General features: G+C 44.3%; 2 protein-coding genes across 4 annotated transcripts in view; one reads left to right on the top strand and one right to left on the bottom strand.

Moving 5' to 3' along the window:
* LOC124236338 (collagen alpha-2(I) chain-like) overlaps positions 1-203 on the bottom strand; it is a 4259-nt gene extending 4056 nt beyond the window's left edge. The window contains exon 1 of the mRNA XM_046655283.1: positions 35-203. Coding sequence (XP_046511239.1) covers positions 35-203 — 169 coding nt within the window. The remainder of the gene's footprint in view (positions 1-34) is intronic.
* MDGA2 (MAM domain containing glycosylphosphatidylinositol anchor 2) overlaps positions 121-22313 on the top strand; it is a 778429-nt gene continuing 756236 nt past the window's right edge. For all 3 annotated transcript variants that reach the window (XM_046652130.1, XM_046652131.1, XM_046652132.1), the window contains exon 1: positions 121-481. In XM_046652130.1, coding sequence (XP_046508086.1) covers positions 202-481 — 280 coding nt within the window. In that variant the 5' untranslated portion in view covers positions 121-201. The remainder of the gene's footprint in view (positions 482-22313) is intronic.

A 22313-nucleotide genomic window follows, 5' to 3' on the forward strand; every position in this document is an offset into this window, starting at 1 on the left:
CCAGGCTCGCAGCGCCCGGCCCCCGGCCCCTCGCCGCGCCCGCCGCCAGCCGCCCGCCCAGCGCGCCGCCGCTGCGGAGCCGCGAGCCCGCCGCCCTCCGCTCCCTTCCCGCACGCCCCCTGCCCCTCCCCGGTGTCTGCGATTTCCCCAGGCGCCCGGGGTGAGTGCGGCGTGCGTGTGAGTGTGTGTGCGTGTGTGTGCATGAGTGTGGGGTGTGCGGGGCTCCTGCGCTCCGCTCCCGGCCGCCGCCGGACAGGCACGGACGGACCGCGCTGCCTTCCTGGGCGAGCGGCGCCCGGGCACCTGCGCTCGGCCCGGGCGCGAGTGGAGCGCGCGCCGCCGGCCGCCGGCCTCGGGAAGGTCCCGCTGCGTCCCCCCCGGGCTGGATATGTTCATGTTCACGTGAAGATGGATTTAGTGTACGGGCTCGTGTGGCTGCTGACAGTCCTCCTGGAGGGGATCTCCGGCCAAGGAGTGTACGGTGAGTGGAATCGCGACGCTATCGTGACCTTGTGGTTCTTAGGCGAGAGGGGCGGTGAGCGGAAAGGCACGACTCACGCCGTCCCGGGCCCCTCCCGGCGTGGCATTTGATTTACACTTGATCACGTTATTGGGAGCGATAAGGAGGCGGCGAGCGCGCTGCGGATTGGGCTGCGAGCCGCTCTCCCGGCGCCTCGGCTCGGGCTCGGAGTTGGGGCGAGCCGGCAGCATCGCACTCGCACGAACCGGTGACTTTGCGCTTGGTTCATCCCCGCCAGGGACCGAGCTCCAGCAGGCTGTGATTGAATAATGATTTGGTTCCTGGCACGCCGCGTTGTCGGTGCCGCGGTTTCCCCCGAAGGGAAGCTTCGAATGTGACCCCAGTGAGCTCCCCATCGTTCTCCGCCCCCCGCCTCCTCCTCCTCTCCACCTTTTCCTTTTTTTTGTCAATGCCTACATGACTTGATTTTCCGGCTCAGGAAGTGGGGTGACAGTTGAGTTGCGTTCTGCACCAGCCGTTGCCATGAGCACTGACTTGGGGAGGGGAAAATAGCAGGCGAGATTCTCCGTGCCAGACACAATTAAGGGACGTGTTTATGTGAATGGATGAGCAAATGCATGAATGAACGGACGGCCAAGTCCGCGCGTCCCGGCTCCGGGGCAGGACACCAGCTCGCTGCAACAGGAACACGATCTCGGTTCTCCGGAGAACCCAGGTCTGGGCGGGTTAGGGCCAGAGAAGGACGAGCTCGCTAATTGGGAGGTTTTTGAGTCCTCAAGAGCGAATCCAGGTTCCTTTGACTGTCAGCAGTTGGCACCCTTGGCTTTCGGGACTGAAAGATGCACTCACGCGCACCCAGGCTCTGGCTGAATGTGCGTCTTCTCCTGGGACAAGCAGGCGGTGCTGCAAAGGAAAAATAACTTTTGTGTTCTCGAGGTATGGTGGGGAGGTTAGGAGAACAGCCCTTGAGGGGACAGCAGGCCCAGACTGGCCCCCAGCGCCCGAGGGCCGACATCCAGGGAATGTGTGCTGGAGATGCAGCCACTGCCTTTTGGTCTCGCTCGGAGGGACGGACCCCGATGCTGCAGTGCTGGGTCCACGGCTGCCCCGCGCGAAGGGCGTCAGTGTTTGTGGAAGTGTCGGAGCTTTCTCTGCAGACCCGAGAACTGACTGCGGGGCAGGCGCGGGTGCAAGGGGACCTTGAGTCCTCAAACTCTCTGGCACCGTGGGGCGCGCAGGGGGAGGGTGTTGGGGAACCTAGCGGGGAGATCCGACTCAGCCTTTACTCTCTCCACGGTGTTCTGTCCAGGGCTGAGCAGTGCTGGGGGTGGCGGGGAGGGAGGGGGTCCAGAGCACCGAGCTCTGGCCTCTCCTGCGATCCATCTGCTGTCCCCTTTCCTGTCTTCTTAGTTCCCTACTGAGTTCCTCCAGGAAGTCTTCACTCCCTCCCACCTCTAAGCATCTTAATTTCCCTCTCCACTCCCTGTTTCCCAGATGAAAGAGAGCTTGCTTGGTGATGGTGGTGGCAGTGGTGGTGGTGGTGGTGGTGGGTGTATGAGGGAGATGCTGAGACCAGGCAGATCTTACTGCTTGGCTGATAGCAGAAGGGGGGCCTTGAGGAGAGCAGAAATTCATTTGGTGCTCTTTTGGCTTCTGCTGGACTCTGGTGTCCTTGAGCAGCTGACAGTGGCCTGGTGCTAGGGATGGAGGAATGCTGGAGATGAGCCTTTCCAAGGAGCTGTTCCCTGCCTAGTGCGGGAGAGTCTTAATTCCTCTTATCCCGGGTCCACGTCTTTATTTCACTTCTATTGGTTCAGATCATCCTAGCTAAAGGAAGTGTGTGTTTTTTTTTTCATTGTGTGTGTGTCTGTGTGTGTGTGTGTGTGGAGGGGGATAATGAGAAGTGAGAAAGATGGGGGGGAGGAGATGTTGCTCAAACTGTCTGAAGTCCATTTCCCTGTCACTTTTGTCATTCAGATTATTTGTCCCTGTAAGTCTCTTGTTGGGCGGTGGAAAAGGGTAAGATCTGTGCGTGGAGACAGGTAGGAAAGCATTGCATTACACTAATCTTGTGCCCTTGTTGCTTACGCCTGAAGGAGGAGTCAGTTCTGCTCCTGAGCTGATGAAGGTGGTGGTCTTAGGTTGTTTTGTTTTAATATTGATGTGGTTATTAGTCACTTAGCTAGGAATAGAATCAGCTTTGAAAATTAATCAGCATCCCTGGTCGTTATGAATGTCACAGCTCTGAGGTGGGTGTAAAAAATATATTTATATATTACTTTTCAGATATGTCTTATGTATCCCAGAAGTTAGATTCTCAAAGGGAACCCCTCACCTTCCGCGTCAGCATCTCCTGGGAACTTGTTAGAAATGCAGAATCTTGGGCCCCTCCCAGAATTTCTGAATCAGAAATTCATCGTGTGGGACCCACCATCTGCGTTCCTCACCGCAGGTGACGATTCTGCTGCACACTGAGGTCGGAGAGGCAGTGATAGAGACTTTGTGATTCATTGCCCTGACTGCGTAAATCGTGACCCTTCTTCACCTAAAGTAGTTTTATTTTTATTTGTGGAAGCATTCATGAAGAAGACAACAGTTCATTTCTATTTAGTTATAAAAGGTCGATCAGTTGTAAAGGACGTAGACATATGAGTTAGTGTGATGTTATAAAGTGTGTTTTGAACATTTTACATGAAGAAACTTGAAAATGATTAATTTTAAAAAGCAGGGCAATTATAAACAGAGACTTCAGAGGCCTAGATAGGAACTTTACTGTGTGCCTTTACTTGTCTATATTCGCCAGATGTAAAACCATTCATACTGCACAGAGTATTAGTTCTTAATACTATGTTGTAGTAACTAGGTCCAAGATGAGATAAAAAATATTTTATAGGCAACTCAGGCGAAATCACTTCATTGTAGCCTAAAATTATTTACGAGGTTTAGAAATATATCGTAGTAACCTTTCTTCTTTGAAATGGCTAGTCAGTCCCTTCAGTCTTCCACTTCATGGCTGGAAAACCCCGACCTTGAATCAGATCTTCTCTCTAGTGAATTGGTAACATTTGTTTACTGCATGGATTGTGTTCTTGAGTTACTACTGTGCTCAGTCAGCTTGGCCCCCAGGCTCCGTACTTAAGTGTAAAAGTTTCTGCTATAGACCTGGAACTTATTCTCATGTATGTGGAATATGCTTGGCAGACTGACTGCCCAGGAGCTGAGATTCGTGTGTGGGGGGCTGTTGGGTAAGAGAGATTATCTTTTAATTTGTGCCTGCCTGTTTACTCTCTGCCAGTAATTCTGATGACATTCAAAAAAGTCTTTTAAAAACATGGCATTTTTCCTGTATGTTCCTTATATATGTCGTATCAGAGATAGCAGTACAGTAATATAAATTATCTGAAAACACTTCTGAAAGAAATGTTGCAAAACAAATTCTTTATAATAGAGCAGCATCAAAAAAAGATCATGTGGACTTTCTAAGACATCCATTTTAACTATTTTGATGGATAATGTCCATTTGGTGTGTTTTTTAAAATCCATTTTCTTAACTTATGGATTCTCCCTTCTCGATTTTAAGAAGTTATTTGTACTCAATCTTTTTCCTCGAAATACTCTCAGAATTTCAAAGTTTTAATTTTCTTCCTACTTAATTAAACATCACTGAAAAACCAAAGGGTCATTAAATGAACAAGGAACTGGTATCCATTTGGGCGTTATTCACGTCCTTGAACTCCCGTTGCATTAGGTTTATCTTAACCAGTTACACATAGCATCAGAGGTTGTTGTGTGAAGCCCACCTCCGTGTATACTTTCTGGACTTCCTGGAGCTGAGTGATCCAAAGCATGGTGCTACTTCTGAAGATTTTCTCTATAAGTCCTTCTGTGGCAGTAAACTATTTGGGCTGTTAAACTGTGTTTTTAGAGATCCTGTTGATAATGACATAAAATTGAGATGCACACTTCCTGTAAACTTCTCAGTTGTCTTGCTAAAAAAGGAAAAACTGCTCCATTGCTGCACACTGTATTTTTACTTCTGGCTCGTCACACCCTTAGTTTCCAGGGAGGCTAATAAAAGATTGTAACTTCATTAGCACAGGATGAATCCCCACCACAAATGAAGAGCAAAATGTCTGTCCATGTCTGAACAGTTTTTAGTGGGAGCCAAATCAAATAATAACTTGGTCTCGTGACGTAGTGCACTGTCCGTAAATAGCTTCCAGGATGCGCTGGAAACAATAAATAGAGTAAGTTTATCAAACACATGTGTATGACAAATTAGCAAGCTCTATTCACTCAGTTCAAGTAATATCAATTAATCTCATCCAATTTAAGAATGACACCCCAGGGAGTAGTTGGATAGAAAAGACTTGGTGGAATTGAGAACCTTGAGATAAGCTGGACAGGAAGGATCTGGAAGATATTTCAGACTCTCAGTGGGTTGAATCCAGATGGACGGATTGACCCAAATGGATAAGGATGCTATGGGAGGTGAGCATTAAAGCCAGTTCTAGGATGTGGTTATTTTCATGGCGAAGTTATCCCAAGGTATGTTGAATTGTGGTTTTTGTCCAGTTTGAGTTTGGAGAGACCCTGTGGTCACATACTGCTTTTGACTGATTAAATGCTTAGGGTTTCAGCCTGTGGAGGAGAGGAGGAGATGACTTTAATAAACGTTGCTGGGAAAAAATCTGTCTGAAGCTCTCTCACATACAACCAGCTGTAACCTCTTTTCCCCTGCCTCACCCCACTGACCCTACATGCACGTACAGACTCATATCATCACCACACTGGCCACCGTCACAAGGAAAAGTGGGCTGCCCTTATATCTTGGGGTTATTTTTATCCATTCAAGTTTGTCCTTGCTGGTCATATTACTGAGAATTTGCATGCAAAATGGGCAGATTCTTCTATGCAGTTTACTTGCTCATGTCCTGTATGTCCTTGGGGAAGCCCCTAGGCCGACTATTCATTAGTTTAGATTGAGCAGGTTGTACATCAAGTCTAAGAACTCATTTTCTAGAGAGTAAGTCGGCGAGGGTGCCAGGGTTCAGACAATTAAGAGTTAGAAGTAGAAGTTTAAAGAGCAGGCAGTGCTGGTGAATAGATGTCACGAAAGAAATGCGAGGAAGGCATTTTTTCATGATCTTGATTTCTTGACTTAATTTTACTGTCTCTGGTTCTGATTCTCCTTATTGATATTGGTAAAATTATTTTAGTTTTTATTTTATAAGGGGAACCACCGTAAACCTCTTTTGAGAAGCAGAGTACGAGCAAACTTTTCTGCAAAAGTATGCTCTGTATTCTTTTAAAACTTACTGTTTTGATGTGATTGGTGTAGGGCGCTTGTTGATGTGACTACAGCATGAGCCTTATGGGTCCAGTTCTTGTCATATTAAGACAGTATTGGGAACCCTGGTCTTGGTCACTTTCCACCTACAGAGGTGATTCATCACTCACGTTCTCTGTCCTCATGCTTTGGGAAGAGTCTCGTAAGAGCTAGGCTCAAGGCTTGCAACCCACAAAGGCAAAGATAAAGAGCCAGATAGACCCTGTCCTCCTGGAGCTGAGCTCCAGGGCTGGTGCTCTTCGGCAGCTGTAGTTAACCTGGAGTGTGTGCTGTCAGCTCGCAGTTAGATTGGGGACGATCTTACTCTCCTTTTTGGCTCTTTTGGAAGGACAAGCAAAATATTATGTGAATGCACGTCAAGTATGAATAGGGTGAACGTTTTAAGCTTCACTATAATTGCCATTAACTGAATAGTCCCGCAACATGAAATTTCATTTCTTTGCTTCACTGACTGTCAATGTAGATATATTACTTAGAGCGGACTGAATAAGTGATTGCATTCATAGAAAACTGTATCCTATTTTTATTTTCAAGTCAAATTAATAAATTTTTCACCATATCGAATCATAAAGTTGTAGGTGAGAAGAGACTCTAAGACGTCATTAAATCATCCCACTAATTTAAGGCAAAGGCTTTCCATTGTGCTGGTGAGATGGTGGTCCTACACTGACTGTGGGGTTTCTTTACAGAAAGAAATGTCACAGCTCTTTTTTCCAGAGTCCAGGCACGTTCGTTGGGTGGATATTTTTTGTCAAGTTACTAAAGTCCCTCATGCTCCATTATTGGGGCATGCACGTTGTTTTCCATTTTGTATCAGTACAATTCTGTTTTCTTTCTTAACTATACTGCTTTGCGCTGTTCCCAGGTAAGCTCTTTTTATATTGGTTTCTTACTAATCTTCCCAGATAACTGTGTCATTCCTAATCTTGTGTTTTAAAACATGTTATTTCATTTCCTGTTGATGTCATTGATTGAATTCAGTGAGAAGGATGATTTCCATTTCATAATCCAAATCATACATTCCCCAGGAGTTTACAATCACAGAAGAGGATTGCAAATCTTAGGAAGATATCTTTTTGGCTATTACACATTTGCAATAAATTTATTGGTTAGAGACAGATGATGGTAGGGTCAAAGGTATTAGAAATTATGAGGTAACTTATTCTTTCTGTCTTGTAGTATGCTGCCTCCACAACTTTGCATAAGAATAGGAGACATCATTTTCTTGCTCTTCCCAGTCGAAGCTACCCTAAGGCCTCTGTGTGGTTGACAGATGGGGTCAAGGATGTGACATGTTACCGTATCTGCAAGCAGCCTATTTCTTGTCTTCTTTTGTTGTAAGGAGAATGGATGGGATAAAAAAATGGAGTGACTTTATGGAAAGGGAAACTTGTCTGTCTGGAGGAGGAAGGGTGGGTTCGTAGCGAGGCCTCCCAGAGTCCTACAGGACAGCACAGAAGGCAACTGAGATCTCAAAGAGGTGTGCAGGAAATAAGATGCTAGCCTGCAGAGGCTTTTAGGAAAATGTAACTGCCCTTTCAGTAATGGCATAACAGCAAAATAATTTTTTTTGGAAGTAATTAGAACTTTGTTCATGTGTGTCAAAAGAAAGGAAAGTGTCTGCTGTTTGACAGAAGGACATCTTCAGGGAGATTTCTCTGGCCTCCTGACAGGGAAAGATGTGGGGACATAGGAACTCTTAAATAGAGCCTGTGGTCCCCCTGGGCCGGGCAATCCTTCCTGCTAATTAGTTGTGGGACTCGGGTACCTAAGCGAGGCGGGCACAGGCTCAGCATCAGGGCATTCTCTCTGCTACTTCCAGGGACTCTGTGCATTGGGTCCTTGCCTTGCCTCAGGTGGACTTCCTGCAAAGAGGACGAGGCTCTCATGAGTATCCTGAGAAGGATAGAAAAATCTGAGGGAAATATGTGGTGTCTCAGAAATTGTGACTAGGTGGGAGTTCTGCGCAGATTCTGGGCAGGTTTAGTGTAAGTTCTGGTTACTCTAGTCAACAAGTTAATGTACAGTTGATGTGCATAACACATGTAGCTATGGAGTTGGGGCTGTGAATTCAAAGAGTTTACAGGTTAATCGAGGAGATAAAGCCAAATAGAAAGACAAACAAAATGAGGCTATGAGAAACAAGCAAATGTTTGTGCCTAGAGAAGAGAGAGCGATTGCAGTTGGTGTCATGGTTGGAGGAAACTTGAGGAAGCTGGTTCATCATGGAGCCCTGAAAGTGGGTTGGCATGACATAGGCAGAGAGGGCGGAAAGATGTCGTTACAGCATAGATCCCAGTTGTAGGACTAGTGGTGCAGAGAGAAAAATAGCCCTGGAATGTGTGACCAGCAAAGCCTAAGCAATTTCTCCAAAAGGTACCCTGACTGGAAAGATGTATCTGTCTTTTAGCCTGTGCCATCCCCCACAAGTGTAGGTCTGTGGAGTATAAATGTTACTGTATGATGCTCTCAAGCTTGCTCAGACATCTGTGTCCACCAAGATTCTGGTTTTGTGTGTGTTCAGTTTGAAGCCCCCTGACCTGCTCATCAGAAGATGAGAGAGTTATCTCTAAAGTTCCTGTGGGATGCTGAGCCCTCCGCAATTTTAGGCAAACTTGAGAAGCTTTGAAGCTACGTAGCAGCTCCTTTTGGAGTTAAAGTCAAAGACTTTTCAAAGCATTTTTAGAGTGCCTACTACCTGGAAGCAGCGGACTGTGGGTCCACAATGACTTAAAGCGTCATGTTGTTCTTTACACATGGACAGCTGCTGAGATGAGTGCCCTGCCCTTATCAAGAGAGAGCTATGTGCTTTCCCTCTTGTTTTTTATTTTTGTGCAAGGCAGCAGGATGCAGTTGAAAACTGTTGGGAAACTTGGTCTTTTTTCTTGTTCAGCGGCTGCTTTGCTGTCTGAGCACAGGCAAAAATCATCATCCCTCTCTTCCTCAGTTTCTGCATCTAATAAACCCTAAATAAAACCCTAAATAAAATAGAGGAAATGCAAATAACAGCAAGAATGAAAAGTATGGTTGCATTTTTATATCCGGGATAGGGGGAGAGTGCATGCAGAGTTTCCTCTGTCTTCTTAACAAGGCTCCCTCAAATGCTCTAGCAGTTGGACCTCATATTAGGACTGCCATCGGGGTCTTGGAACAGAGTAAGGGGTGAGGAAGTAACAGAGAGTGAGTAATGTTTTTCTTGAAAAAAAATATTCCAGTGCATATATCTAGCTAAAAACAACTTGTGGCATATTTTAAACAATATATGTGATATTAATACGTGCATGAAAATGTCATCTGATATTACATCTTGTATGCACATATGGTCAGTCTTGCTCCTCAGGCAGCCTCCTTTTCTCAATCCACATAACCCTGGAGTTTCTCCTGCTGCTGCTTAATGGTGGGGGTGGCGGTGGGAGCTGGTAGCCCCCTCATTTAAGAGCTCCAAAGAATATTAGTGTAGCCTACACTAATGGTCATGAGTATATTTATATATGTGTGTGGTCAAGTATATCTGTAAGACTTGTTTTTATATCAAGGAGCAAGTATATTCTTTATATCTTGCCATTTCAAGACTAACTGAAAAATAGAAATAAATAAAAATAATCCATCCAAATGGAAAAAATTAGGCATATATTTACAAGAATACAAATATTTGATAATTTAAAAATAAAAACAGAGATAATGAGGGTAAGTCATTAAATGGGGCTGTACAAATTTATCGTGTAACATCTGATTTTGACCCAAAACTGACCAAAATTGCTGTTTCCCACCTACTCATCCTATCATTTAAAAAAATCTTTAGAATTAACTGAAAAGGCTTGGACTATATTCAGTATTAAACTGCAACAGCTACGTATGTAAGAAAGCATTTTTATACATAATGCATTTTAATTATTCTTGGCAAACACTTACTTTCTACTTTTGAGGGCGAAAAGTAGTTCACATCAATAATCCCTATTCATATAATTAGCTCGATGGAAGAAGTGAATGAGGCTGGTCTTCTGAGTCTCAGAATATTAGCTAGATGTTGGTTGGGAATATTGGTCAGGTAACCAAACCAAAAGGTCATCTTTACCGAGGCTTTAAACAGACAACAAAATTATTAGTTGAGAGTAGGTTTCCCCCTTATGTGGAAGGAACAATAGTGACTTCGCTCGGCAGGTCACCGTAAGCATATACACACAGCGGACTCTGTACCATGCCCACATCTCCCTGCCCTGTAGTTTTGCAGTTGTCAGTCTTCCCTCAGTGTCTCAGAATTGGTGAAGTTATTCTCAAGAAGTGGTGTAGTTAATATTTTTGTCCTGGTCTTGCACTTGTTCCTTGCTTTTCGTGGCTTACTCTGCACCATTATTATGCTTCTTCCCTCGTTCTTGTATTCACTCAGATTTTTCATTTGGTTCGTGTTCCACACTGGACTGCCCACCTGGACCCTTGCCTTGTGCAGACCTGCTACATTAATTTTAAAGTTTCCAGTCCTAGACCACAATTAATGAAAGGTCCATCTTTGGCTAATTTTGTTCTTACTTTGTCGCGTGTAGATTCGTTGAGGTATAGTGGTCTAAGGAGGCGCAGCTGTCTTCCGTTACGACCCTTCCCTGCAATGTTGTAAGCTGCGTGATGACATCATCACTGTGAAGATCGGGGTTTAGAAGCTTCCCGTTCTTTACCCAAGACGAGAATAACTCTCCGGGGGCTGCAGCCTTTTCACTCAGAGGCTACCTCGTATTCTCTGATTATTCCCTGGGCCTCAGAACAACCCTCCTCCAGTGGCAGCAGCCGGGGTTCAAGGTGGCCTTCTTCCTGCTCACTGTGATTCTGGGATTTTACTGTCGGACTGTATGATATTTACTGTATGATTTTGGTTAATATTTCAAAAAGCATTTAAGTTTTTAGTTTTCTATCATCGTTGAAAACTCCCTGGTTAACGCCTTAAGTCTCCAAGTTTACTTATGCAAAGCAGTCGTACCTTTGACACCTTGTGCTTAACCACCTCTCTGATTTCAGAGAAAAGCTGAAGAAAATATCTGGAGGTGTCTCTCTCTCTCTATACACACACACTACAAATATATATTTGTGTATAGAGTCTGTATGTATATACTCTAGAGCTACGTGTTCACATATTGACCCTGTCTTTGAGTGTGTGTGTGTGTGTGTGTGTCTGTGTGTCTGTGTGTCTGTGTCTGTCTGTGTGTGCTCACAGACGGGGTCTGTTGGAGTACCAGCTGAACTTCGGAGTCAGCTGAGGAGTTGCTGGCCTGCCTGCTTCCCTTGCAGAGCTGACTCTGATTCCATGTTGACAGCAGGGCGTGCAGTCTCTCACCTGACATTCGTTTTGTTTTACCATATCTTTTGCAATACCTTCATGTTCGTATCGTTCACTAGTTTACAGCATTATCTTCAGAAACTCACATTACTTCTCTTTTCTTCTATGTTTTGCGATTGACGGAAGAGAGATGTCCCTTAGATGCATGACAGCAGTGCACATGCAGTTCATTTTCCCTGCCTGACAGTGATGGGTGCGCTTGAAGCCCAGCGTTGCGTGTATGCTCAGAAGACCACCCCTCCTGCCCTGTTAGCCGAGTCTTTATGGTGGTCTTTTCTCTTTTGTGGGTGAGCTTTTAGAGCATCTGACATGTCTGTATTCAAGTGTGGGTACTAAAATACATCCTTAAGCCAAATTCAAGTAACTTGGATTATCCGCCTTCTTTTTTCCATCTGTTACTAAGAAATAATCAGACATAGGATATAGTAATTTTTGTATAAATCAGTGCCATTTATCAAGTGCCTACTATATGCCACACCTCGTACTTAGAGTTCTATACACATTATGCCATACTCTAATCTTTGAACGCGATAGGTGAGAAATCTTGAACTCATAACATTTTAGATAACTACCGTGCTGTTAGTGATGGCTGAATTTGGAATCAGATGTGAAGTGTATGTAAAAATAAATATTTGTATATATTCTTATAGGTATTATTAAATTATATTCATGTATGTGTGTGTTTACTGATTGATTAAAACATGGAAGTTAGCTAGCTCATGTGTGCATATATGAAAGTTACCTCAAACAGTATATATTTGAACTGTAAATTGGGTGGTAAGTTCAAGCTTTTTGCCTGAGAAATATATATAGGTAGCTAATGTCAGCACTTTATATCACACCGTTTTCTTTCTTGGAAGAGAAAGATATGATTTATAATTTTTTTTCTTGTTAGAATTGAAATGTCCGTACTGACGGCTCTCTCTGGTATAATTTATTTTTGGAATGATAGGCTATTTTAAGCTTATTCATAATTAGTGACCTGTAAAACTGAAGACCTGGCTCTCCTAAATATTCTGCAGGAGTCGTTCTCTCCCTCCATGTAAAACAGTAGGCACGTGCTTATAAAAAATACCCACTGTCAAGTGTACTACTGTATTTTCCCCTGGGCTGATTAGCAATCACTGGCCTTGGTAAGATTGATAGTTAAATGTCATATTTGGCCTGATTTTTGCCTTGCATTCCCTCTGGGTATTGCTTGAGCATTTTTTGCACAGAGTTAATTGAGGAGACTCTGTCAGTGGGTTTCTTTTCTCTAAAATCTTGTTGTTCTCCACAGGACAGTGGATCGCAAGTTCTGCCCTCTCTCAGCTGCCCGTGAGTTCCTCAAACCTGCAAGCTTACAAATTAGGGCAGTTTAGTGATTTGTTGTAGGCTTTTAGTACAGCATTTGCTGCCATCAGAGTCATTTTTTCCTCTGCGTTTTGAATGCACTTATTGTGTCGTATAGTGTAACGCTGTACCATTCTGGCTATTGTGTGATTGATGCAGAAACGGCTTCGATAGGAAACCATTTCACGAGAGAACAGAAAAGGTATTATGTCCGGCTGCAGTGCTGTGCATTGCTAAGCAGCTGATGTTTTCTTTAACCGGTGACCACCCCCCAAATTTTCAAAGGCAATTGAGCTTTTAGAACTTTAACTCTTAATTCAGTCTGGCTGCAGGAGAGATTCCCTGAGATCGTTATATCTTCACACTTCACACCCGGGAATTCACTAATTCTACGGTATAACTGTGTTGTTATATTTTAGAGTCAGACCTCTTTATTTTAAGAACATGGAGGAACATCGGTTTTGTGGAGTTTTCTCTAAACAGTGACTTCTTCATACCTGAGCCAGATACTTGAAACTTGTGGAATATAACTTTCCACACACTGAAAATTGTGATCATATCGTTGAATGGAGTGGGCCATCATGTATTTTGTCATCTAAGAATCTCAAATTAAACTGCAAGCCTTTGTAAAGGAATACAGTAAAAGATGAGTCAAGTCAAAGTTCAAAAGAATTTAATCATAGATTTTTTTGTTTTTGCTACCTCACACATTTAATGCTATATTTGGAGTACTTACAGAAAATAGTACGCCCTGTTTTTATTTTTTTTAAAGACTGGCACCTGAGCTAACGTCTGCTGCCAATCTTCTTCCTTTTTTCTTCTTCTTCTTCCCCCCAAAGCCCCCCAGTATATAGTTGTATATTCTAGTTGTGAGTACCTCTGGTTGTGCTATGTGGGATGCCACCTCAGCATGGCCTGACGAGCAGTGCCATGTCCGCACCCAGGATCTGAACGGGTGAAACCCTGGGCTGCCGAAGCGGAGCGTGAGGAATTAACCACTCAGCCATGGGGCCAGCCCCACGCCCTGTTTTTATTCCTTTCCCTACTTCCAGTTTTTGTGTAATACCGTAGATGCATACTCTGTTTTGCATGAAGGTGGACAGTGTCTTAATGATCGAGGCATAAAATTATATACCTAAGATTTAAGTGGATCTGGATCTATATGTGATGGCTTATCTTTTAATTGACTATTATATTAATACTTCAGTTGCATGTCTAAAAAAGCTAGAATAGAGAATCTTAAACAAAATAAAAGATGAAATATCTTATGAACATGAAAATGCCATTCAAATATCTTTAGTTGTGACAAAAATTAAAAGTCTAGATATTTTTAGTTTATTCTAAAATTAAGAATATTTTCTGGTGGCTTGACTATTGACTGCTTCTCATTCGTTGTACATAGCTGTCATCCTCCCAGCAATCATTGTGACATTGTAGAGGTTTTCTCATTATTACTGAAAGACTCAGCGTTTCTACAGATGGCAAGTTATTGATAAAGTGAATAAATGAAGATTAGCGAAGCAAACTTCCAACATACCGTTGTCCTCTTCTTGGGATTGGAGTTGGGGTTGTGTGGGGAGGAGTAGGTGAGTTAGCCTGGTCATAGTATTGGCCTAGAAATAGCCAGAATCAGCTGGAATCGATTTATTGTATTGCAGAGAAATAGTTGGGCCCAGGTCTCAGGAAGCAGGATGGATCAAGGCAGGATGAGGTGTCCACATGTTAGAGGTTGGCTTCCCAGGAAACGGGCACTGAGAGGAAGATCCGCATGCGATGGTTTATAACCTGGTGGTTATAGCAATACCTGGGGGGAGGCCGCATTGAGCAGAGGGAGAAGTTGGACTGTGGTTCAGTTGCAGCAAAGTCCTAAGCTCAGAGATGGAGTACTGTGATGCTGGGGTGGGCCTTCAGAGATGTCCCAGATAGAGGGAAGGTCCTTCTTACCCACTTTCCTACCAGTCATGGGGTGTGGGCTGCCCCTGGGGAGTGGGCAGTATGTCTCTGGGAGCCGTGGCTCCCTTTGGTGGAAGGCAGGTCCTGGGAGGAACTCACCTGTGAGCAGTCAGCGGGTGACACTCCTAGAGGAGGGGGGAATGCATGTCTCCATGCAGAAGGGTGCTGGATGATGCCTGCCACCTTTAGAGTCACCCGTTATGGTGTTCATATTTACTTATGAGAGTTCCTCCCGTCTGGGAACAGTCCTCAGGGAGCAGCCCTCTTTTCTTAGGAAGCATACAAGAAGGAAGTGCTTGGATGGACTTCAGCCCCTGCAGCTGCGTCTGATCTCAGAACCAGCCTCACGCTCCTCCTCCTCTCCTACCACCCCTTCTCGATCCCCCTTACCCTCAGCTGGCAACTCTGCTGGGCTAGATGGCGAACCTGGTGGGGTGACCCTGTCACCGTGCCCTTATCAGGCTGCCTCCACAGCTGCGGCTGCTGTCAGTTTGCTGTCAGGTTGGTAGGGGAGCACAGGCAATGTTTAGGTGGGTCACCTGGTGCCAGAAGTGTGCTGCCCCCCTCACCCTGCCTTACGGTGGTCTCGCCTTCTCTTAACAGTCAGGTGGAGTATCCCAGCCTGAGGAGCAAGTCCTTTCCTGGCCTGCTTGTCTTTTGGACAAGGAGCTTACAGTGGCTAGGTGGGACTGTCAAAGGAGTTTGAGACTCTTGCTCTTGTCCCTGGGGGCAGTGTTCCTCTCTGGGACCCGGGCCATCTTAGCCACACAGAGTCTAGAATTATGGGGACTGGAAGCACAGATTCCTCATGAGGGTCACTAGGTGTGAAGGTAAATGGAGCTTTGGGACTTGTATATTCTACTTACAAGGGACATGACTCCACATAATGGACATGAAGTAAAGGTTATACCATGTCCTGGGGGTGTGGTGCCTCATCCAGTCTGGCATTGTCTCTAAGCTGTTGTATCAGCTACTCCTTCAAAAGACCCGTCTGTCACTCTGTCAGGCCAGCAGCTGTTGAGTGTGCATGATGTGGTAAACCAGTGGATTTTATGATCATATACTCATTGCTATACCTTTTTAGCTCTTCAGCAAATCCTTTTGTCCAGTGCCGTGTTATGAGGGACCCTGTTTGGTTGGATCATGTATTCTGAAATTCCTTGGATTGAGGTGCATGCTGAGGTCCTGTAGGCAGGAAAGATAAACCCGTACCCGGAATATGTGTCAATTCTAATCAAGATGGCTCTCTGCACCTTCGTTTGTGAACAGAATCCAATGTCGTCAGTCACCTCCAAATGGCTGGTTAGTCTCCGTGAGGAATGGTGGATGTGAGGGTCCGCTCTCTGGTAGGTTGGACATTTAGCGGCAGCAGTAGCTGGAGAAGCCTTGGTAAATGGGAGCCTGTGCTGCTCAGCACTGGGGCTGCTTCCTTCTTGTACCTGTTGAACCAACATTGAGGTGGCTCATGGCAAGCTGACTGCTGTCAACTAGTCAAGTCGCTCTGTTTGGCTGTTTATTGCTTTACTCTAATTACCATTGGTCTGTAACAAGCCATCCTAACTTAGTGGTATAAAACAGCCATTTTATCATGTTCCTGGATTCCGTGGGCCAGGAATCCATACAAGGGACAGTCAGGATGGCTTATCTTTGCCCTATAATTTCTGGGACCTTACCTGGGATGATTGAAGGCAGAGGCTGACTTGACATCTGGAGACTGGAATCATCTGGAGGCATCTTTGCTCACATGTGTGGTAGTTGATTCCAGCTGTCAGCTGGGACCTCAGCTGGTTGGCAGGTGAAATGCCTACATGTGACCTCTCCATATGGGCTCTCTCACCGCAAGGAGGCTGGATTCTAAGAGCAAGTGTCCTTGGATGGGAGAAGGGCTTTCATGGATTCTTGCCTTGGAAGTCACATGCATCAATTCTACCATACTCTGTTGTTTGAGGGACAAAGGTCCACTCAGGGTGAAAGGAAGCGACTGTAGATCCTACTACTTGATGGGAATAGTGTCAGTTCACATTGAAAGAAGGACTTGTGGGACTGGAGAAGTTGTTGTGGCCTTCTTAGACAATATAGTCGGCCACATGCCTCTTTCACGGTGGATGCTTTCTTGGGGGCAGTAACGTGATAGACAAAGATGTGTCTGCTTCGTGCCCACTCCCGTAGGCATATTTGCATGCCTCTTCCCTTGAGTATGCTGCTAAACTTCTCTTAGTTCTCTTTCCAGGCCTCCTACCAACCAGCCAGCCAAGCTATTCACTGCTGCCAATGAGTCTCTTTCTGTCTATATTCTTACCTCAGCCACTTCTCTTTCCACACAAAGTGCATGAAGCTCTGCCCATTGGGTGGATTTCCCCTTATTGCTGTCCTTGAAGTCGCTCCTTAGCAGGGCTGCAGGGCAGGGACAGTACCTTTTTAGCTTGTTACCTGTGGAGCCAACCCATGTGTGGGCCATTCTTGGACCTGGTGATTATAAGGGACTTCCCATGCAGTCTGAGTTGAAGATAACGAGTCAGCACAATGGGGTAGATGTAGGGGTCTGGACCACCTTTGTGTGTAGTTTACTTGTGTGTTCTCTGTCTGCTTGTGTTCAGTCCCAGATGTCCCGTTACTACAGGACCTGCTTGATCTTATATGCCTTGGCTGACAGAATCTAGCTTATAATGGATATTTTTGGCTACATGGTCTCTTAATACCTTATGGTTCTGCCTAAACAAGGCCCAGTAGTACATCATAGATTATTTTTTGTATTATTTATAATTCTCCATTGTAAATGGCATGGGCCTGCTCAAAAGCCTTAGGTGCCTACATTGTGATTGTCTTACTGGGACTTGCCATATTCCACCTGGTATCTTCTCCCACCAAAGATACTTCTTATATCATGGAGCGTGTAGGGTTATTTGGCCCAAGCTGCAGGATTTCTTCAGTGCAGTCTGTATGTTCTGTAGAGACTTCGACTGCCCCAGGCCCCAGTCCAGCCCAACATCCTTCTGTCGCACATGGTAAATGTCAGAGTAGTATTCCCAGCATGGGATATGTTCCCTGCTGAATCCAAAGAGGCCTCTTAGGGATTGGGCTTCATTCTTATTCCTGAGCAATATGAGACAGCAATAATTTGTGCTTTGCTTCAGAAGAATTGTCCTCATATTACTGACTCAGGCCTTAGACCCCTAAAATTTTCACTGATATGGCATTTATTTTCCATTCTCTGAGCCACGTGTCTTACCAAGACTTCTGAAGTACATGCTACTTGTTGCTTATTTGGTCCACTTAATAGTATGCTATTGATATAATGGACCAATGTAATATTCTACATCATGTCCAGTAAGTTCAGATCCTTTCAGACTATGTTATGGCTGAGGATGAAAAAAATATTTTAGTCTTGGGTCAGGATGGTAGATGTATATTGTTGTTTGCCCCATGTGGGTAACTGCTTCTGGTGCTCCTTCTTGATAGAGATGCACAAGAAAGCATTTGCTAGATCAATTGCCAGGTACCGTGACCTGAAGTTGGATCAGTCTGCTTTAGCAAAGATGCCACAACCAGCCAAGCATCCACATGGGGCTTCTACTTGGTTGAATTTGCGGTAGTCCACTCTCATCTGCCAGCATCCATCCGGTTGTTGATTGAGTGGACTAGTGAGTAAAATTAGGACATCATGGGGACAACAGCACTGCTGTCTTTGGAGTTTTAAGGGTGGTACTAATATCTCCCATTCTTACCCAAAGGCTGTGCTGTTTGTGACTCACTCTCTCGGTTTAGGGTTGGGGTGAGAGACATTTTAGGAACGCCCTCCCCCTGGCTGCCGCTCCCGCCATGCTGCTTCTTGTGATTGTGCCAGCATTGCTTCTGATGCTTAAGTACCTCAACATGGCCTCTGTTATTTAGGGATCCTGTCATTCCCTGGATTTCAGAGAATCCAGTTCTGCAGTGACATCTTCTGACTGTCCCTGCCTCCGCGGTGGGGAGGCCCCTCACCAGGACAGACACAGTTGGTTGGTGAGTTTCCTGGCTTTAAGTTCTATATGTACTCAAGCTTTCCTACTTTTTTTAATCTTTTAAAAATATTTTTTGTTAGTCACTTTGTGATAACAATGTATTTGTTCCGGTTAGTCCCATTTTCTAGCGAGCCCAGAGATCATGAAACAGTATTCACACTTGTCTCCTCCTTCCCTGGATGACCAGTGGTCTTGGTAGAATTTTGAAATGCTCCATTGTCATACACTGTATTTCTCCATCTGGCCAGTCCAATGTTTGTCTTTCAAGGGAGTTGCTATGGACTGAATTGTGTCCACCAAATTCGTATGTTGAAGCCCTCACTCTTGTGTGACTGTATTTGGAGATGAGGCCTTTAAGGAGGTGATTAGAATTAATGATGTCATAAGGGTGGGACCCTAATCCAATAGGACTGGTGTCCTTATAAGAACAAGAAGAGGCACCAGGAAAGCATGCAGAAAGGGAAGAACACGGCCAGAAGGTGGACCTCTGCGGCCCAAGGTGAGAGGCCCCTGGAGAAACCAACCCTGCCGGCACCTTGGTCTTGGACTTCCAGCCTCCAGAATTGGGAAAAGATAAGTTTTGGTTGTTTAAGCCAGCCAGTGTGTGATATTTGTTATGGCAGCCCCTGCCCAGTAATATAGGGGTCAAAAAGAGAAGGTGACTACAATAGCACAAATCCATCCCCCTTACCTGGGATAAAACAGAGTCTGTCTTTTAATCCTCTTTTCTCCTATGCGCTGCATCATCTCTATGTCCCCTGATAAGGGGGTGTCACTTGCAAGCCGTTTGCAAGGCTGTCCTACCAGTATTATTGCACCATTTTCTGGGGTCCTCACCAGGGTGTTAATACATCCTTTATCATGGGAGAGTGCTCCAATATAAAAAACTCTCCCTTATTCAACTTTCTATCCTTCCCCATTTTATTCCAGCACCCTCTGAATCCATTTCCCCACGTACTCCTCTAGCTTCTGCTTGTACTTATGGCTAAATCCACTTCCTTCAGAGAGTAGTGTCTTTTCTTCCTTGGTGGTTTGAACACCTCTGTGGCTGGGTTATGTTATAACTTAATCCTGGTTATTGGGTTGGCTACCAGTAGGGGGTTTAGGAATAGATTCTAAGGGAGAGCAGTGTTGTCTTGCTCAGCCGATGTCTCTGCATCAGTGAACTCTCAGTTATCTAACTTCATGTTCCATTTCCCGTTGACCCAGCATCCTTGGACTCAGTCCCAGAGTTACTTTACTGACTCTGCTGGCAGAGCTGGCTGGGTCCTGGGGCGTATTGTTTCTTTCCTCTCTTTGAAGCCTCAGCACTTCCCCAGACAGTTGTACCTTACCTCTCATTATGGGCCTGTTAGGACATGGTGGAAAATCCTGAGTGGGGCTCGTGTCCTCTTACAGAGAGTTATCATCTGGATTGTCTTCAAGCTAGGGGGAAGCAACCAGCACCAGTCTCTGACAGAGGAATGTGCCACTTCTGTAGGCGTCCAGGGTCCAGGGGAACCTGATAATCAACATTCTTGAGGGCATCAAACCAGATGTTCATTTCCCAAATCTCCAGGGCTCCATACCTTCCCTTTTGGTCTCCTTACTTTGATGTAGCCAGCTTTTCAAGTTAATTCAACCTCATCCAGAGCTCCTAACCTTATAATTAAGTTCCATCTGTAGGAGATGAGATTGTTTTCATTTACTGACAAGGAGGCTCCCTGGCTTTCACACATCACCTTAAATTGGTGATTGTATTGGTTTTCTATTGTTCTTATAACAAATTACCACAAACTTCATGGTTTAAAGCAATAAAAATTCTCTTACAGATCCGTGGGTCAGAAGCTTGACATGGGTCTCACTGGGCTGAAATCAAGGGGTCAGCAGGGCTGTGCTAATTTCTGGAGGCTGTAAGGAAGAATCCATTTCCTTGTCCTTCTGCTTCTAGAGGCTGCCCATATATCTTGCCTCTTGGCCCATTTTCCACCTCCAAGGCTTGCAACATTGCATCTCTCTGTACCTTTCTTCCAGAGTCACATCATCCTCTGACTTTCCTCTTCTGCTGCCCTCTTCCATGTTGAAGGACCTCAGGATTATCTTGGGCCCACCCTGATATCCCAGGATATTCTATTTTAAGCTGGTTAGCAAGCTTAATCACATCTGCAAACTTAATTCCTCTTTGCCATGCAACCTAATATATTCATACTTTCCGGGGAATGGGACATGAGCATCTTTTGGAGGAGGGCAGCAATATTCTGCCATCCATAGTAATAAATCACTGTCAGCCTTCCATTGTCTTTCTCAGGTGCATGGGTCATCCCCAGCAATAACCATCTAATTCTATACTACTTGTAAATACTACTTACCTCAGTCTCTCAAACACCTGAGACATTGCGTACACCTGTCTCTATTGTGTCATTCTAGTTCACCTTGGGAAGGCATAGACAAAACTCCATAACTCAAGCAATATCAATCATAGATCTCAGCAAATCTCAGCGAAGAACTGTTGCCTCCACCGTATTCCCTTGATAAATGAAGTCTGTTCTCCTCGGAAATTTGTTGGTACTGTCTTGTTTGTGTTTATTGTATTCTATGGAAAATGAACTTTCTATTCTAAAGAACCTTAGCTATGGCTATTTCAGATCTTCTTAAGGTGAGAATTTTTATTTCTTTTCTTTTTTTTGGTCCATCTGAGATGCTTACTGGATATGAAGGATCTGCCAGGATGGTGTTTATACTCACCAATGGCTCCGTGAATTGGTTGTTGGATGGTAGGAGGATGAAAATGGGGAGAAGATTGTCTGTCAGAAAGTACCTCCTTCTCTTCAGCCCAAGTCTGGCTCAGACTTCTAGCTATTCCGTGTGGCGTGGTAAAAATCTGGGCCACACTTGCCAACTCTGGGGATTTAGGCTTTTGATTTCTGAGCCTGAGTTACAGTCCTTATTCATTTTTACTTTTTGAAAAAATTAAGGGTGATGTATTTTCTTTCGACTATCAATTATCACTTACTGGACAAATGTGTGTATGTATGTGTATGGTATTGGAAAGGTCTTTGCAATTTTAAACGTTGTTGAAGAATTATAAGGTACTATTTTTTTACCCAACCTCCATCGCCTGGGTTGCTGATGTTTTACGGAACTTGCTTTCCCTCAAAGAATCATTATATAAACCTGAAACAGGTTTAATGTCATCTTTATAAGTTTGTTACACATGAACCAGTCCAATTCTATTTAAAAACATAGTATAAAAGTTATATATTATATATATGTTATATTATAAATGTTGAATAAATTAATATTTGCATATAAAGGAAATTACGTTGTGAGTTTTCCACCTTTGGAGTTAATTTTGTTTATTTAAAATTTAAGAACATTTATGTGTCATCTGATACTTTTATTGGTTGTTATGTGTATATAATGAAAGTTCAGGTTTCTCTGTGAATAATTTATGATGTCTATATAGAACTTTGTTCTCAGGAATGCTAGAAGAGAGGAATATTGGCCATATTTAAATTTTCTGTAAATAACCTTTCTTATTCCAAAAGAATTTGAGATGTTCCAATATTACTTTATGGAAAATTTAAAAAATAATACTTTCTAACAAAGAAATCTGTTTCACAGATAATGCTTCTTTGTCTCCTTTGCTAGTTCTTCCATTTCCCCTTAATTACCGGATATTAGAGATTCTTAGAATTCTGTCCTCCTCCCTCTTTTTTCCCTCGCTCTGCACCCTCTTGCCTTAGGAAGTTTAAATACCATCTCTGTCTGATCTGATGACTTTCAAACTTACACTCCATGTCGGATCTTTGTTCTGAGCTCCAGACCAATATAGGTAACTCTGTCACGTTTCCACTTAGATTGCTCCAAGGCATCAAAATTAATATGTCA

Source organism: Equus quagga, chromosome 2, assembly GCF_021613505.1.
Source record: "Equus quagga isolate Etosha38 chromosome 2, UCLA_HA_Equagga_1.0, whole genome shotgun sequence".
NCBI lineage: Eukaryota > Metazoa > Chordata > Mammalia > Perissodactyla > Equidae > Equus > Equus quagga.